Here is a 17,757-nt window from a genome sequence, read left to right as displayed (position 1 = left end):
AAACAGAAGTTCAATAGCTCAAAGTCTGTCCTGCTGCAATCTGGGAGCGAGCTGCAGCTGGAGCATCCCATTGCTGCCATAAACCAAAGCAGAGCAGGATGCTCACCCTGCACCAGGGAGCAGTGTCCAGCAGTGCTCAGACAAGCTCTGTTAGCTGCCTCCAGCAGGCACAGGCAATCCACTGGAGTTTGCATCAAATCTGCCTCTGCTTCCACCTCCCTCTCATCCCCATAGCAGTTCAGCTCCCTGGGCACTCCCCACTTGAAACTGCCCACAATTCAGCCCCCCCCAGCCCCTAATTCACACAACTCCACTCTGAGTTGCTGCCGTTCCTGCAGTCACAGGGAGTCAATACAGTTTTTATCTGTTGTCCTTCTCAAACAGTACAGCACCTCCTGCATGCTTGCCTGTTAACAACTCTGCCTTCTGCTTCATTCCTGGAATAGCTTCTAACTCTTTCCTTCAAGCCAGATTCATTAACCAGCTGCTGCAGAGCTGTTTGCCTCCCCCAGGTACTCTGTGCATGTCATTTGTTAATGACTCATCTCGGACTGGGCTCATTGCAGACATCCCCCTCCTTTTGCGGCACCAAGCCCTTCACTGGCTTACCAGGAAAGCCAAACATGCAAACAGCTCCATCGCCTCCAATACCCCAGTCCCTTCTCCATCCTCTGTCACCATTAGACATGGGACAGCACTTTATTCAAAGTGCTATTTCCTCCCTTGCTGCTCTGCTGATCAGAGGCAATGTGTACCAAAGCATAAATAAGATCCTCACCCCCAGCCAGGCTTTGAGAACAGCAAAAACCTAAGAACAAACTCATAAACTTCCAACCACTAAAAAGCATCAGTAAACTAATGTGACTCCTGTAACTGGCAAGGAATAAACACCAAGGGTGCCAAACTCACATCGACTTCCTCAGCAGACTGTGGCTTGATGAGGGGCTAAAATGATTCCCAAAGGCATTTGTATTCCTCCTGCCTCTCTGCAGGACTGATATTAAAAATGGAAAGGAAAGAGGACCATAGAGGATCTCTTCACCAGTCAAATCCAGTGAGGAACTGGATGACCAACACGTTACAGCTGTCCATGCAGCAAGCCAGAAACAGACCCAGTCCATCTCCATCACACAGACTTGGGGACACAAAGTCCACCTGCACCTCCTGAGAAGCTGTCAGCTAAACACTGGGAGAAGCTGAAACAGGAGCTAATACTGCCACTGCTTGGGAAGCAGTTCCCTTGAGCTACTGGTGAAGGCTTCATGCTCTGGGCTTATCCACTTAACATCCTTGTTGCATGTCTAGGGGGAGAGAGAGCTGGTAAAGAGTCAGAAGCCTGACCAGAATCAGAAGTTTTTGGGACTTGACCCAGAGGAAGCTGGAGGGAGGGTATTTAGATCTTCCTCTCCAGATTAGAAGCTGGTGTGCCTGCACTGCAGGTGAAGAAAAGGAGAGGGATTTACTTTCACAAGTGAGCAAGTCCTGTGACTGAGGACTGCAAATGCAGATGGCAAAGAGTTCTGGTAGCAATAAGAACAAGGCACGTGCGTTGCACAAGCAAGTGCAGGTGACAGCTGGCTGCAGGACTGGAGCATTGTCACAGTCCTCTGCTTAAACAGCTCCCCTGCCTGCTTCTTTACAGAAGTGAAATGCAGGGGCCAAACTACAAAGCAGCGCTCTGCTAGACCCAAAGGAAGGAAATGACTGGCCTAAGACAGAGCACAACTACAAACCTCCCATAACCAGGCGTCATAGCTGTTTAGGCTCAGGACACAGGGCTCAGCTACCAGCTTTGCCACAGATCCTTCTGCATAAATCTGGGCAAAGACAAACTACTCACAAAATGTGAAAAGGCTTCCCTATCTCCCAGATGCATCAGGGAGATCAGTCAGACCTTCGGTCAACATACACCAAGAATCAAATGAATGCTAAAGTGAGCAAGTGCCATTGGACAACAAGCTTAAAACAGCCTCAAAGTCAAGACTCCAGACTCTGACATTAAATCAGCATTTTTAATTTTTTTTCTAAAATGTGCTTTTTTATGAATTGCTGTTCCAATGCCTCCCCCTTAAAAAAAACCCCACATCTTGCCAAACTAGGTGCAAATCACCTGAAGTTAGTTTGTAACAAATACAAAAAACCCCACAAAACAAAGGCTGAAATGCTTTAGATTCACAACAATGTACAAAAAAAAAAAAAAAAAAAGGGGAGGAAAATACATCCTGAAAGTGTTCAAAATTCAGAAAGACTAGTCAAGTCCATTGCTTCAGCAAGGGGATGCTGCTGCGACCCCTGCCAGTGGGTCCTGGGCCACCAGCCTGCCTCGATGACAAACAGGCTCCTCTCCCACTGTTGCCAGCATCCAAGGAAGAGCGAATGCATTACCCTTTGAAGGTAATCAGTGGGGGAAACAACTCACAAGCAGCTCTGGGAGGTCACATCACATTCAGGAGGAACAGTTTCTAGCATGCCCCTAACCACCTGCAAGGACTGTGTGAAAGAGCAGCCTGCTTCCTCCTCATTGTACTGATGCCTCAGAGATGCAGAACAGTGCTTTAAATCTGTGAGAGATTAAAGGGTTTAGTAAGGGCAGTAAACAGACAGTTAAGTAAACAGCCCAGCACTGGAACTCATCTTCACAGAGCGAGGTAGTGTGAATTTCACCCCAGTTTAAAATAGACAGGGGTAGTGGAAAGGCTGAAGACTTCCATGTAAAGCAGTTCCTGGCCTAGAAACCTTCCTGCAATCCCTTCGGGAATGAAAAGATCTGTGTTGATGGCTTCCTCGCTCCCAGCCTGGCTTTGGTAGCCACACTTCAACCCTGGGATTCAGATGCTTGCTATAGCTCTCTCATGATCTGATTTAGTACAGCAGCTTCCTCAAGGTTAAGCAGCAATGAAACTAGCTGGGAGGGAGCAAAACGGTCCACAGATATTTTGGTTTTTTCCTGCCCCTTTTGGTTAGTCCCTTTCTTTAAAGTCCCTCTTGACAGGACCAGAACAGCTACACCCTGAAAACTCATAAGGGCTGCACAGTGTAACTTAGCCAGGTGCTGCTAACTGAGAGCTGTATTCAAACAGGGCTTTACTTGCCAGCCGGGAAGGGACTGGCCCAGAACCCACTGAAAAAGGAGACGCAGGCCCTTTTTGCTCCTCCTGTTGTCATTCCTAACCGAATGACATTTAGATGGGATGTTCTAGTGACGGCTGGAGACCAGCCCTTTGACTTTGGACATCTTCTTTGTGGGCTGCCTTTGTTCTGTGTGTGGAGGGCACTCTCGCTCTACCAGCTGCTGTTCCATCTCCTGTGCCGACGATGAGGCTGTAGCTTTTAATGTTTTCTTTATGTTTGTGACCTGGCCAAGAAGAGAGAGTGAATCAGCACCTGCTTCTTCCTCCCCTCACAGCAGACACTCTGTTCATAAACATACTGCAAAACCCCTGGAGTATACGAGTGGAGATTATAAAAGAGATTCTCCCAGCAGTAACATGCTCTGCATTTGAGTTTAATAAAGGTAATGTTTCATCCTCACTTACAGACAGAGCTGATAGTATTTCCAGTCTGGAATAACTAGGGGTTACTTTTTTGCCTAGGAGACAATGGTACAATATTGTACCACCCTTCTGTCTGGCTGGAGAGACCTACTACTGCCTTGGTGCAGAAGGGAGCCATCCTACCATTCGGTTGGCCAGAAGCAGGAAGGGCAAAGGAGACAGTGAAAGAAAAATTTACTCTCAGGACAGAACTCAAAAAGAAGAAATGCCATTTGGGCTAGCTGGCTGCCTGAGACACAGGTATTTGCGAAGAAGCAGGAACAGAAATTGGTTTTGTGGAAAGCAGCATTAATGTTTCTGCTACTCTGGCTGAAAAGGAGAGATACAGCACTAAGCACCATCCTCTGTCCCCTGGAACTCTGTAGGGCTCACCACAAATATACTCAGCAAACCTTAAAAAAACCCACAAGGTTTGGGAGTCAGGTGTGCCAACTCCAAGCCAAAGGCATCTGGCAAACCAAATGTGCTATGGATGCCGATCAAGCCGCCAAGGAGATGCACACATAAACCTGGCAGGGATGATAACCCCTGATGCAGCGTCTCGGGAGGCCCATCCCCACCTTCCCAGCGGCCGTAGCCGAGGTCCGGGCGCACGGCCGGGCTGGACCGCGGGCTCGTGCTGCCACCTAACGGCGGGAGCGCGCCAGGGCCGGCCGACCCCGGGGGAGCTGCCGCGGGCACTTTCTGTAAAAGCAATTCAGACTCCAGAGATTTTTGTTAACTCCACTTCCAGGTTTAACAAAGAGAAGTGTTTTTGACTTCCTGCCCGACTTGTATGAAAGGAACAGAACTGCAACGAAGAACTGTAGTAAAAGCACAGTTTTCCTAATTAATCAATACAGGAAACCACAATTAGTGCAGTCACCTAGCCTAAATTTATTTTTAAAAAGTTCCAATCTGCTCAGAGAGGGCAAATTTGATGTTTGTGGTCTCACTAGCACTCAGAAGCAGATGTGTTTTCTTCCTACCCCACACCTGATTTGCATGATTGCTAGCCTTCTTCTGAGAGCTGTGACCATCAACCAGGCATTACCAGATTATTTCCTTCAGCAAACAAACGTTTATCCAACAGCATAGAGGCCTGAGATGACTCTGTACCCACCTCCATCTCTACCTGCTGCTGAGTTCGGTGATGGTTCTCTTTGTACTGGTTGGCTCTAAGTACCTGCTGCTCAATTCCTAAAAGCACTGCTTCACAGCCATCGCACCTGCAAGATACAAACAATGTCAAACAATGTTTACAAGTTCTCTTTGGAGCAGCTCAATCAGGCAATCTGAAAAGTCACGCTCATCTAAAAGTTTAAGAGATTATTAAAATTATACTTCCTGCTTAGAGTTGCAAAAAGCTGGCAAGAAAAAGCTTTGCTGTGTACTCGATGCATTTCTCAGCACTCTCTAGAGAGTCTGTGTTACTCTTACCATCAAAGACTAAGTGCAGGTTCAATGCACTTTCATCTGCCTTTTCAGTCAGAATCACAGCTTAAACAGGATGCAACACAGTATTTAAATGTAAAATTTTAAAATTAAAGAAAAAAGTAATATTGAGATAATCTTCCTTCCTGTTAAGTGTTCAAATGACAAGAGCACTCAGCACGGAACTCAGAACTGGAGAAGACAAAAAGGGAACTGGCAGTGGCTTCACTGTTACCTTCCAAACAATGCTGCAAGGTCCTGGAAGCTGCCAGAGCCCTCCCACCGCGATGGGACTGAGGGAGTTGGAGCAGAGAAGCAAAAAACCTGCCCCCACCACAGGACAGCATATTTGCCCAGCAGTTTAATTACTTTTCATGCACTCATTACCATAGCAACTACGAAGCAATTCCCAGGCAACTCAGGACCTGCCATGGGCTCCACAGTCTATGAGGGAATTTCTTTAGGTGGGAAGGGAATCTTACAAAAATATGAGAAACAGCTTCCTGGCAAAAGTACAAGAGGTAATACCATAGTCTCACTACAGTTGCAGACAGGCTGCATTTGCAGGAACAAAGAGAAGACAAAGCCACCTGAAATTTCAAACTTGAAGACATCCCATCCAAAGAGCTGTGATTCTCTGGAATTTGCCCACACAGTTCTCAACACAGTGAACAAGGCTGAAAAGTAACACTTCTGTCTTCATTATCAAGTGTTGCAGTACAAAGGTGGAGCAGTTCCTACCACAGAACCATGAGTCCGGTTTGGCACCTCTTTCTGCAAAAAGTCCTCGACTCCTCACTGGGGTTCTGCCATGTAAAAGCTACAGTGAGAGCAGAAGCTCACAATGTGGTACAGTTTGGCTTGATACATAATACAAATTGAATCCCAGATGGGATCTTGGAAAACTTGCCCAAAAGACTCCTCCTCCAAGTGTCTAGTTATAGCACAAGACTCCTGATTAATGGAACATGGTGAAATTGAGCCAGCACTTGAAACTCTGAGGGGAAAAACAGGACAAGCTATGTACAAGGAACAAGGAGGGTGGAGAGACTGCCTCACCATTCCTGGAGTGTTTTGACAATGTTACTGATGTCCTTCTTCTGAATGTCTCTGCCAATACAAAAATCCACCTCTAACACCTGGTTTCGTTGATCCAACTTTCCTTGGATAATATCTGTATAAACCGCTTCAATAATGAGATCTTCCAGCTCCCTCAGATTCCTCATATCCAGGTCCTTCAGCAACACAGAATAGGGAATGCACTAAAAACAGCAAGACCAAGAGTAAGTTAACAGTCCTAGAGCCAAAATGAATGGCTAAGTCTCAGAAGGTCAAGACTCAAATGTTTATTGTATCCCACACTTTGTCCCGCAGGTGCAGCAGTGACTGATCATGGCAGAACAAATGCTTGCAAGACTATGAAATATTCTGACACAACTTTGGTAATTCCTGAAGCTTTGGTATAGCACATTCTAGAAGAAAAAAGGCAAATGGGATTGTAGAAGAAATTAAAAGAGTGCTGCTTAATTTTCTCTAGAACAAAACATCAGTGTTTTTAAGAATGATTCTCCATCTCCAGCAGTGAAAAAAGCCATACAAAGTTTCCAGACCTTCCTGACCAATCTATATATCAGTTCAGACACCGCCCACACTTCACCCATGGAAGTCCATTAAGTTAATATCCCAAATGCACCAGGAGAGAACACTGTACCCTACAGGTACTTTAGCAGTACAGGATTTTTCTGTGAGTACCCATGCAGTCTGATACAACTTCAGTGCTCTGGAATGGATGCCATTTTCTAAATCAAAAAAAAGAAACAGCTGTCACACCCCACACACTTTACCTTCATTCGGGAAGCCAGGCTTACGATCGTCAAGTGTTTCAGTTTGTTCTTCTGAGTCACTGTTAATTCAGGCAGGTTATCTTTGTTTGCTGTTAATGTCAAAAAGACAGGATTCAGGACTTTACTTGGAAAATCACATAATCTAGGCTGCAGTACTTCAGGCTAGTTATGCTACACTACACTGTGAAAGACTGAACACCTCCAGCTAATGTGGGTGCTGCTGAACAGAGCGCGCTTCTGCTGCACAAATTGGCATACCCAGGGAGAGAAGGGGAAAAGTTAAGAACAACTTGGCAATTCCATTCCTCTCTGCTTCTTTAGTAATTCTGGTTCTGGAATTAGAAGGTAATTCACAACTGGTGCCCTGCCAAAACAGTTGGTCAATGGCTTTGTTTCTATCAAGTAATTTTTATTTCATTAACAAGCTGACAGAAAAAAATCTTCCCCCTTTGCTGATTTGGTTGCAAATACAGCTGGTTTTACTTCCCTGAGGAGCTGCAGAATTTAAAGTGTAAAGTACCAGGCTGAGGAAGAGAGGAGAAATTATTAATCTAGATGGCCACACTGTCACTGTATTATATCCATGTGCCTCATGAATATTTAAAAAGAGAAAGGAAACTGGCAGCTCTCCAAAGCTAAGAAACTCTTTAAAATATCTACTTTAATGGAAATTAGTGTTTCAGAGCCACTCAAGTTCTCCCATCCATCCCACCTCATTCAATACCCTACATTTTGACTGCTTTTCTCCCTTTCTTCACTAGAAAAGGAAGAATGGACCGTGCTGTCACATGCTATGACACAAGAGCCATGGACAGCAAACACATCCTCTAATCGGTCACAGAATTCATGAGGCTCAGGTTGCTTCACAGACCCTGGAATTTCCAGTCCTTGCATTTACAGATGCCACTTCTCCTTACAGGAACTAGATAGCTTATCCACCATACAGAGAACCAGCAGTAAGACAGAATTACTTGTCACACTCTGTAATGGTCTGGACGAGGCTGCTACCCACAAATGAAGCATTAAATTGTAGCAGAATGGAAGCATAAGCACCAGAGATAAAAGCACATTTCAACAGATACAAAGATGATTCACACATAGTCTTTCTAAAGCTGTATAAAAGTCATTATTTCGACTTGTATTTTAGCTAAGAAATTATTCATTTTGTTTCTGCAATGCCGTCATGGAATAAAAGGTTATCTCACAAAGCATATAAGTTTTATACATAATGCAGAACAATTTTGTCTAAGTTTTCTGCAGTTTCCATAGCTAGTGTCATCTAAATTTCCATAAGGATGTCTGGAATTGCCCTCCACACAGGTAAGTGGCCTGTGCACGTCAGTGAGTTCTGCTGCAGACCAGTTCAACCCAGCACTGCAGTCCCATCCAAACCAGTAACACACTATAGTCTCCAGCCCTTGCTTTCATTTTTAGCAACTAAAAAGCAGACATGACCCAGACGCCCTATGGACAATTCTCCTCCTAAGCAAGTTCTGTTCCTGGATACTTTCACCCAGCCATACCACACCAGGCATCCAAGAAAGCCAAGAATTGCCTCTGACAATCTTAAAGGGTGACCCAGTCCCACACTCTGCAAATGGGCAGCAGTCTCTTACCTACATAGTCCCGGTACGTTCCATACGCAAACAGGTTCAGCAGCTGGAAATAAGCAGCATTAGACCCCTCAGCAAGCTGGATGGGGAGAAAAGAAATGTCACATAACATGGTCAACACAAACCCTGATAGGCAACTTCTCCAGAGAATGGTTTATGTCGGCACAGGACAAGCAGTACCCAGAAAAGCAATTATCCAAGCTGGACCCCTTCTAAGGCCTCAGGAGCAGCAAATTTCAGCAGCTTTAGATCTAGTCAAGATGATCCAGCCGTTTCTGTGCACTGGAACTTAACTCCAGTTTGGACTGTCAAGTGCTTTGTGGCATCTTGGGAGGTAAAAGGAAAAAGCAAATTTTAACTTCAGCTGACAACCCACAGGGCCAGCTCCTCTCATCAGGTGATAAGCAAGCAGGCAATAGTGATGGCTTGTTAAGCATCCTGTGAAAGCTAGGACAGTTTACCTGCAGAGCCACCACATCTTCAAAGCAAAGCAAGCTGGGACACTGTAACTTGAGTGCAATTAAGGTAACAGCTCTTCTCTTGCCTGCAAACACTTCACTGGAATACCGGCAGCACCAAGCAGTGATTTTTATTGATTGGGTTTTTAATACCATTAGCTGCACACAAATCCAGGAAAAAAACAGTACTTGTGATTTGATGCTGAATAACCCTTGAGGCACTTTTAGGCATATTTAAGAGCCTGTCTGGAAAGCCAAACTTGCTGTACACTGTGTTACTCCAGCTGCAGAGATACTCAACTTAGATTCCTTCATTGTAGTAGAGGCCGGGGCTGGCAACGCATTCTCAGCAAAAGCTCTGGAACTTACTTTCCACCTCGGTTTGAAATTGTCTGGATTTGGTTGCCACCCAGGCCTGATACACTAGACATCTGTTCACAAAGACTTTTGGAGAGCATTGAAGTTCTGCTTTCCAGGACAGTAAAGGAGTAGAAAAGGATTTTTCCCTTGTTGGCTGGCAAAATGCCTTCTTAAAACTGCTACTGTGCTGCTGCCAGGTTTTTGCTGTGTTAGCAATTGCCTTAAGGCAGCAAAGCTTTATATAGGTATTCTTTAACACCTAACATATATAGGCAAAAGCAAGATCAGTCACTTATACAAAAACATCTCTCAACCTAGGTAAGTTGCACCAGGCCCTCCTGGCAACAATTTCACTCACAGGCTGCCTGTGGAAACTTCTGGGGATCCCTTATACTGGTAGTGCAGAAGGGGCATTAGAATAAAAACTCAGCTCTTACCTCTTGCACATTTGTTAACTCCAACAGCTCTCCGAAGACATAAACCCCAGGAGCTTCCAGCACTTGATTTATGAGAGCAGTCAGAGCTGAGCCACTTGTACCTTTGGCTAGTAAAATAAACTGCTCAAGAAGATTGCAGGACGGCTTCTGTTCTCCTGCCATTCTAGGTTTTCAATCTGTCAGTAAAAGAACATAATATTAACACATCCTTTCTCCTCTGCCGAGTTCTGCCTGGCAGTGGACCAGAAGGTGCTCAGCATAGCAACATTTTGGTGTCAGCAGAGCCAGGCTTTTCTTCAACATTCAGGGGACAAGCCAGAAACCCAGCAGGCTCAACTGCTGATTTAGCTGAGGAGCAAAAATTATTCACACAGTATCGAAACAAAATTTCTGTCTGATCAGTTCCCTAAAAGGATCTGCTCTTGCAGATCCTTTCTTGTAGGACAAGAGTTTAGATTTCTTGCTGTTTTCAGATTTTTCCTTCTAGTGATGCTGCCAAATAATGACAACTCTAAAGATTCTTATTGATACACTTGATTGACTTCCTCCTTCCTCATTACAAAGCTCCAAACCAGCAACTAACATAATTCCCTGTGAAGGACTGATCCACACTGCATGCCCACACATCCCACCTGTTCCTTTGACTATTGATACAGTGTGTCCATAATTCCCACTGCTTTCTGAACCCAAAAGGCAAAAAGAACTGTGTCCTGGAAGCAGCTCCCCAGTCTGCACTGTACAGTTCAAGTGTTTTGGGTTAACTGGAAAGCTTAAGTGATAAAAATACCCTTTCTACAAAGGCTCTATTTAAGTCCCTGTAAAGAGAGGTCTTTGTCTTCAGCTGCTGCCTGACATTTCTGGTGTGCATGTTGTCTCCCAGCACCAACATGTTGCTTTTGAAATGTAAACCACTATTTATTAACAAGTTCCACAAAATGAGCTGTTTGTTTACAAACAACTAAGACAAAACTTTCCAATCATGTTATTCAGAAACCAAACAAAGAACTTACCAGATAAGGGAGGTTTGTTTGTATGGGATAATTATCAAGCAGAGGGCATAACCTTTACTCCGGTCATGAAAACCAAACACCAGAGAACCCAAGAGCAGAGAACCTGTCTGGTTCTGTGTGACCACTGGGCCCACATTCACCCTTGTGGGGGAGCACAGTCATACAGGGGTTTCACTGTTTCACCAGCCCTAACCAAATTAAGGCTTGTGAAGGCACCACAGACAGCTTCCTGTATTAGTCAACTTCTAAAAATACACTTTGTTCTCTTACACCTGCAGGTACAAATGGTCTCAATTGCAGTGGGCAACCTTTAACACTCTCCACTAGAGATATCTCAGCCCCCAAAGTCTCTTTGGGGTTCTTTCCACCAGAGGCACACATGCAGCCTGGCTGAACAGCACCTCAGTTCTGACCGGGAAATCCCTGCAATACAGGAACATTCAGTGTGGCTGCCTAACACATCAGTGCTGCTCCCTCTGCTCACAAGGAAGAAACACACAGAGAGGACAATTTCCTCAGGACAGAGTATGAATTGACTGTGCTGGGAATGAGATTCAGATTTCACAGTTCTATTGTCCTCCCTCACAGGTAATCAAACCACACGCTGATGTATGAGATTACAAAAGACTGGCTCGCAGTATCCATGCCCCCGCTGGAAAGGAATGCCAATTCTCTTCCCCTTTCCAAGTAAACCTTCGGACAATTGCGGTGCTATTGCAACCTGTGTGCACACCCTTGTCACCAGGATACCTCGCTGCTTCCACAACCGATTTACCCTGGTGAGAAGTGACTGAAATACAGCAGACACTCCATCTAAAGGTAACATGTCTAAAGGTAACAACAGCCCAAGTAGGGGAACAAACGGGGCTTCGCTCCCGGTCAGGCCTCGCTAAGGTACATCAGGGAGTTTCAGGGCGGGAAGCGGCCCGCACACCCCGCAGCAGGAAGGCGGGGGTTTCCCGGCCCTCCCGTTCCCCCCAGACCCCTGGCAGAACCCTCGGCCCCACCGACCGGGCCGAGCCCTGCAGCAGGCGGTGATTTGCCGGGGGTGCCTCACCGCCGCCCTTGTCCCCGGGAGGCTTCTCCCAGCCCCGGCATTACCTCTCCGCTCCCGGCCTCCCGTCCCGCCGCTCCCGGCGCCGAACCCGCCGCGCCTCAGGCCGCCATGATGGCGGCGCCGGTGTCCGCGCGCGGCTCCTTCCCCCCCGGAACGCAAGGGCCGCGCCAAACGTTCCGCCCGGTCCCGCGGCCACCAGGACCGGGAGCCGCCACCCGGCATCCCCGGGATACCGGGATGGGGACGACGGGCTTGGTGTGCAGCTATAGAGCCATGGTCCAGCAGCCCATGGAGCAAGCTTCATTTGCTGGTGCTGCAACAGCTGCTCTGCTGGGTCCCGAGCAGCTGTTCCAGCATAAACAAATAAAATTCCTGCCTCCCTTTTTGGGGATATGAGGTCCTGTGGCCTCTTCACGTAAGTTTGCATCCCAAAATAACCCGTGCAAAGGGCCGCTGTTGTAAGTCCACTTCGTTATCAGAAGTGGAGCCATTATTAGATTGAATGGTTGCACGGGGCACTGGAACAGACTCCCCAGGGAAGTGATCACAGCCCCAAGCCTGGCAGAGCTCAAGGAGTTTGGACAACGCTCTCAGGCACATGGTGGGATTCTTGGGGACGTCCTGTGCAAGGACGGGAGTCAGGCTCGATTATCCTTTTGAGTCCCTTCACACGCAGGATATTCTATGATTCTACCAGCTGAGCCTCTCGGGCCAATCCTCCTGGGAAATACCAAGAGATGGGGTGAAGACCATGGGGTGATAGAAGTGATTTTAAACTCCATAGAAAAATGGCCAATACAAATGATATACCAAAGGGCAGAGCTCTGGCTGTGACATGGGGGAGCTGGGACAGAGCTGGAAGGGTTAAGATCCTCCCCAGGGCATAGATCAGGAGCCAAAAGACAACTGAAGGGGTATCACAACAAGGGTGGAAACAAGAGGGAATTGGGGGTTGTTAACCTCCCCAAGGTGTGTAGGCTCATCCATGCCATGTTGTGAATAAAATGTTCCTCTGTTAAAAATCCTTCAGCTGAGAGCAAAGTGCTTCTGACTTTCAGTCAGCAAGTCCCTGAAGATCAAATCATGGACCAGCACAGTCAGGAGGGGGGAGCTTTCAAGGAATGAATATCAGAAACTATTAGGGAAACTGATGGGGCTTAGCCTGTGTCTCAGAGTCATCTACAGCAGGTCCCTAGGGTCCCATCATCCATCAGAGAAGGGGTGTCAGACAAGTGCAGAGATGCAGGTGTTGGAATGCTGTTGTGACGCTCTGGGCTTCAAAGCAAATTGGATGTAAAAAACCAGGCCCTGCACAAGAAGGGAACTCAGCCAGGGCTATAACAAGCCAGTCAGTAATTTACTTAAGCCACACTTAGCTCTCATCTGCACAGGGAGGGAGAATTACCTCTTTAATCACATCCTAACCAGGCCCTTCCTCACAGTTCCTGTTGTCCTGCAGACACGCTGGAACAGTTGCCTTGGACAAGCAGAGCGTGGCCTCCTTTTTCCCAACAGTCATTAAAGCTCAAATGCCAGGCTGAAATAGAAATAGAAATATATGATTGTGAGCTATTTTCCATGGATTGGTTTTGCAACCTTTTGCTAGAGCCTGTGGGTAAAAATCAGGTGTTAGCCCCATGTAGGTCAGCCAGGAGTGCCTGTCCTGATACCTCCCAACTGTTGACAGCCAGCCTGGCTGGCTGACCTGGACTCTGGAGGACAGCATCAGCTAAGCTCAGCTTTTGGGATGGATTTTTTTTTTTAAGAGGAAAAATATGTGGATGTCCAGCTGCCTCATTCCCTTTTAAACAGCTATTGCAACCTCCTGCTCCACCCACGCAGCTCTCTGTGTGCCAGGAGATGTTAATCCATTTTATCTTTTAATGTTGGCATTATCTCTTGACTCGCCCCATCTCTTCCCCTTGTGATTCTGCAGTCCAGGTCCCTTTTAGGCAGCAGATAATTCACCTTATTTCCCCTTCTTTCCCTGCATTGCCAGAGTAATGTCCCCAAGCAGTGGGGTCCTGGACCCCCAGACTTTGAGGACACCTGGCCTCACCAAGGAGAGGGCCAACAGTGAAAATACTGTTGTGTTTCTTATATTTTTCCTTATCTTTCATTACTCACCTGTGTGTGCTTCCACCATGCTTCATCCATTCATGCTCCTTCCTTCCAGCCTTCTGACCCCTGCAGCTGCCAGCACACACCTCCAGAGCACGGTGAGGGGAGCTCCCAGGCCCTACTGAAAAGTTTCCAAACTCTTTCTTTCCCAGGATGCAGGGGCTAAGCTGCTTGCTGAACCCTCATCTCAGCCCCACAAGGAGTGATGTCTGGGTGGTTGTAGATGTGAAGTTGTACAACCTCTTCTATCAGGCGTGGGGTGGGAGGAAGCTCCAGTTTATTAAACTATCTCCCAGTTATGCTGCTCTGCAGAAACACCAGGTCCTTTACCTGCACCTTGAGAGAACAGCTGCTGGAGAAGCAGAAAGCAGGCTGGAGGCATCTTCTCACCTGCAGTGGCAGCTCAGAAACTGCCACACCTGCCAGAGATGTGAAGGAAAAGTTTTCAGTTCCAGGTGGCACCAAGGGATAGAGGGATTTGCAGCAACTTTCTTGCAAGCAGATTTTTAAGATGATGTGCTCAAGAGTGCTCTTTGTGTTAATGCAGCCCAGGGATGTTGAGTGATCCCAGGGTTTTTGTCACTCTGAGTTGTGCTGTCACATGTTCCACTGCTGCTTGGCCCTGCACTAGTCACAAGAGCTTCTCACTTCAGCCATGAGCTCTTTTGTGATTTTCAAGCTCATGAATGAGAGGCCTGGGCTTCCCTGCACAGCAAGGTGAATTTGGGAATTTTGAGACTTGGCCAGGAAATACAAAGGCTCCAACTCAAAGCTCCACAAACACCCCTACCCCTGTGCTAGAGAAGCCCCTCAAAGCTGCAAGAGTTCCTTGCCATGAGATCCATTTGGTTTCTGGCTCCTTCATCTCTGAGGAGCCTGAACAGAGGCAGGATTGAGTTCCTTATGACTTCTGTAAACCAGTATGTCCTACTTCCTCCTGGCAGGCTCATCCCCTACATATGACCATTTGTTTCTGCCTTTTTCAGGTCTGCTTTTGTCTTGCTCTCCTTTTCTCCTCGTCAGTCTTTTCTCCTTGGTGATCTTTAGTCCCTCCTCCTTAGACAGCATGGAATTTCACAGCCTAGCTAAAATCCAGGATGGACTCTTAATAAAACATAGATATATGTTTGCACAGCTCACCCCTGGCACTTTTCCCAGACTCAAAACGACCCCTTCATACACTTAAACTGATGGTGGGAAATTGAGCATGGATCACATGCATCAGGGAAATAAATGCTGCCTATTTTTATTATTAAGATCTCTTATTGGTGATACTGGCAGTGGCCTTGTCCTTATACATTAAATGCAGCCTTTATTAATGCTCACATTCTCCACTTCTGGCCGATTTGGAGGCAAGTGGAGCCATGAGTGAGTGTATTGATGGCACCCTGACTGTTCACTGGTCCTCTTTTGAGGACTGGGTTACAACTGCTGCCTTTATTTTTACCATGACTTAATGCTTTTTAATCAGTTGCACTCAGATTGTTAACAGAGGGGTTAATTTGCTCAGGTTAAAGGGCAGCCTGGCTCCTGGGATGTGCTAACAAACCTGACTTTCCCCCCACAATCAACTCTGCTACACAAACATAAAGGCCGTGAAGATGATTAGAGGGCTAGAGCACCCCTCCTATGAGGAAAGGCTGAAAGAATTTGCATTGTTCAGTCTGAAGAAGAGAAGGTTCCAGGGTGACCCTACTCAGGCCTTTCAGTACCTGAAGGTGTCCTACAAGAATGCTGGAGAGGGATGTTTCAAAAGGGCACCTAATGATAGAACAAGGGGAATGGCTTCAAAATGACAAAAGGCAGATTTAGATTAGATATAAGGGTGAAACTATTTACTGTGAGTGTGTTGAGGCACTGACACAGGTTGCCTAGTGAAGCTGCGGATGCCCCATCCCTGGATGTGTTCGAGGCCAGTCTGGATGGTCTTTAAGTCCCTTTCAACTCAAACTGCTCTGTGATTCAAATTTTTGCAGCACAAAGAAGGCTGCTTTTGTTCCAGGGGGTAGTACGCTATTTATTTTAAACCTTCTCCACAATGCTGGTCCTGTTGGCTCCGGCCTCGGTACGCGCAGAATCACAGAACTGTCAGGTTTGGGACGGACCTCTGGCGTTCATCCAGCCCAATCCCCTGCCAAGGCAGGGTCACCTGGAGCAGATGACACACGAACCGGTCCAGGTGGGTTTTGAAGGTCTCCAGCAGAAGCTGCTCTGGCTCTGCGCACCCGGATCCCCGGCACCACCCGAGTTCAAGGCTGGAGCTCCGCCGAGCAGCCCCAAAGACGAAACCGTAGGACCCCCACTGCCTGGGGAGAAGCGCTAGCCGAGCTCCAGCGGCTCGGGGATGTTCGGCCGCCGCTGGCCAGGCCCGTGGCGGCTCCTCGTTCCCTCGACTGCTCCCCGCTGAGGCCTCCCGGGCCCGGGGATCGTCCGCTCCCCCTGCCCGGCCACCCTGCGGCGCCTCCATCGCGGCCACGTCAGGCCCAACCGAAGACTCTGGGCGACCGCTGCGCACCCACCCTTGAATGAGGGAGAGCGCTGTCTGATTGGTCACTGGCGCTGTCATTCATACGCCAGAAAGCGGGGCGAGGAGGGAGCAGCAGCGGCTGATTGGTCGGCGCGGCGGCGGGCGGCCGCTGGGGTTGGTTGCGCCGGGCAGTGGCGGGTGCGCGGGAGGGAGGGGCGGGGGGTCCTGAGGCTCCGCTGTCACCGCCGCGCTCCCGCCAGGCCCGGCCCAGCCCCGTCCGCCCGCCCGCGGCGCGGCAGGACCATGTCGGCCACGGACGAGCGGGCCAAGGAGATCCTCCGCGGCTTCAAGCTGTATCCTCCGTGCGGGGGCTGTGAGGCGGCGCGAGGGGCGCGGGGATCGCCGCCCCACTGTGGCGAGGCCCCCGGGGCGGGAGGGGGGGTTGCCATGGCAACGCGGTTCTCAATGGCGTCCGCACTCCGGCGGTGGCGGGAGGGTCCCTTAGGGCTGGGACCGGCTCTGAGCCGACTGGGGCGGGGGGACAGGGAAGGAGCCCCCGTGACGCCGGGGCCGGGGTCCCGTCTCTGCCCTGTGGGGTGCCGTGGGCGGGGGGGTCCCGGCGGCCAAAGTCCCCAGCAGGGTGGCGGCGGCCACCGCCCCTGCCCGGCGCTGAGAGGGACTGGGCCGGGGGCCGCGGCCCTGGGCAGTGGGAGCTCCCCGCCCGCAGCGAGGACAGCTTACAGAGGGCAGGTGAAGTAGCTCTGCGCTAGGAGGATCTCTTTCCCTCCGGCCTGCGCTTAAGCACCTCTGCTTGGAAAGGAAATACCTGGTCGTCAGGTCCAGGAGCAACTAAACACCTTGTTCCTTGTCATACCGTGAGGTACTGGCACATGTGTTGGTCGTGCAGTGTCTTTTATTGCTGACGTATTCTGCGTGTAAATGCCTTTTTGTGCAGTTCGTTTAAAAACTTTTCATGTTGCGGCTTTCAAAAAGCATTCTGATTTTATGCCTGTGGTACCTGGATGTGAATTTAAAGCTGATGAAATGAGATAGATCTGAGCTTGGAAGAGAGGCAAGAGCCTTTGTGCACCTTCCAACGCAGGATTTCAGCAGAGTAGAGAAAGGCTCAACCTAAAGGCCCATGTTCAGACTGAGTGTGAGAAATAGAGTAGCTTTATTTTACATGTGGTATATTTTACTGTAGTAAATTCTTCTAAGCTTACAAGGCAAATGTAAGCTTGCTATCTTGACCTTTAGACATGAGAATATTGTTGTGAGTTGGTTTGTATTTCTTTTTTACAATAAAAAGGACAGAAGTGAAGGCAATATCCTTTAGATCTGAACCTATAATTTCTAAACAGGGTGGTGGGTTTTTTTTTTTCAGTGAGATGTACATAATCTCTATGCCAGCTGTAGCAGAATC

General features: G+C 48.1%; 2 protein-coding genes across 2 annotated transcripts in view; one reads left to right on the top strand and one right to left on the bottom strand.

Annotated features, from left to right (window-relative positions):
* Positions 1-1,807: 1,807 nt before the first annotated feature.
* COPS7B (COP9 signalosome subunit 7B) lies at positions 1,808-11,872 on the bottom strand. The gene is made up of 7 exons (XM_082287731.1): positions 11,791-11,872; positions 9,680-9,855; positions 8,428-8,503; positions 6,812-6,900; positions 6,027-6,229; positions 4,657-4,762; positions 1,808-3,355 (listed from the first exon to the last, which is right to left on the bottom strand). The coding sequence occupies exons 2-7, from the start codon at positions 9,839-9,841 to the stop codon at positions 3,197-3,199; spliced, it is 795 nt and encodes a 264-aa protein (XP_082143857.1). The 5' UTR covers positions 9,842-9,855; positions 11,791-11,872; the 3' UTR covers positions 1,808-3,196.
* A 4,687-nt stretch (positions 11,873-16,559) lies between these two features.
* Positions 16,560-17,757, top strand: part of PDE6D (phosphodiesterase 6D) — a 34,742-nt gene continuing 33,544 nt past the window's right edge. Inside the window, exon 1 of the mRNA XM_082287845.1 lies at positions 16,560-16,687. Within this exon, the coding sequence (XP_082143971.1) occupies positions 16,638-16,687 (50 nt within the window). The 5' untranslated portion in view covers positions 16,560-16,637. The remainder of the gene's footprint in view (positions 16,688-17,757) is intronic.

Source organism: Coloeus monedula (assembly GCF_965178545.1).
Source record: "Coloeus monedula genome assembly, chromosome: 10".
Taxonomy (NCBI): Eukaryota; Metazoa; Chordata; class Aves; order Passeriformes; family Corvidae; genus Coloeus; species Coloeus monedula.
The sequence above is the reverse complement of the archived record's forward strand: the minus strand, read 5'-3'. Positions and strand labels throughout refer to the sequence as shown.

Bases quoted from the DNA above. Each gene is read 5' to 3' on its own strand.
- COPS7B (XM_082287731.1), bottom strand. From the start codon at position 9,841: ATGGCAGGAGAACAGAAGCCGTCCTGCAATCTTCTTGAGCAGTTTATT. The intron at 6,901-8,427 runs GTAAGAGACTGC...TGACATTAACAG, and splicing joins AACGTACCGGGACTATGTAG to CAAACAAAGATAACCTGCCT. The intron at 3,356-4,656 runs GTGGGTACAGAG...CTTCTTGGCCAG, and splicing joins AGCAGCAGGTAGAGATGGAG to GTCACAAACATAAAGAAAAC.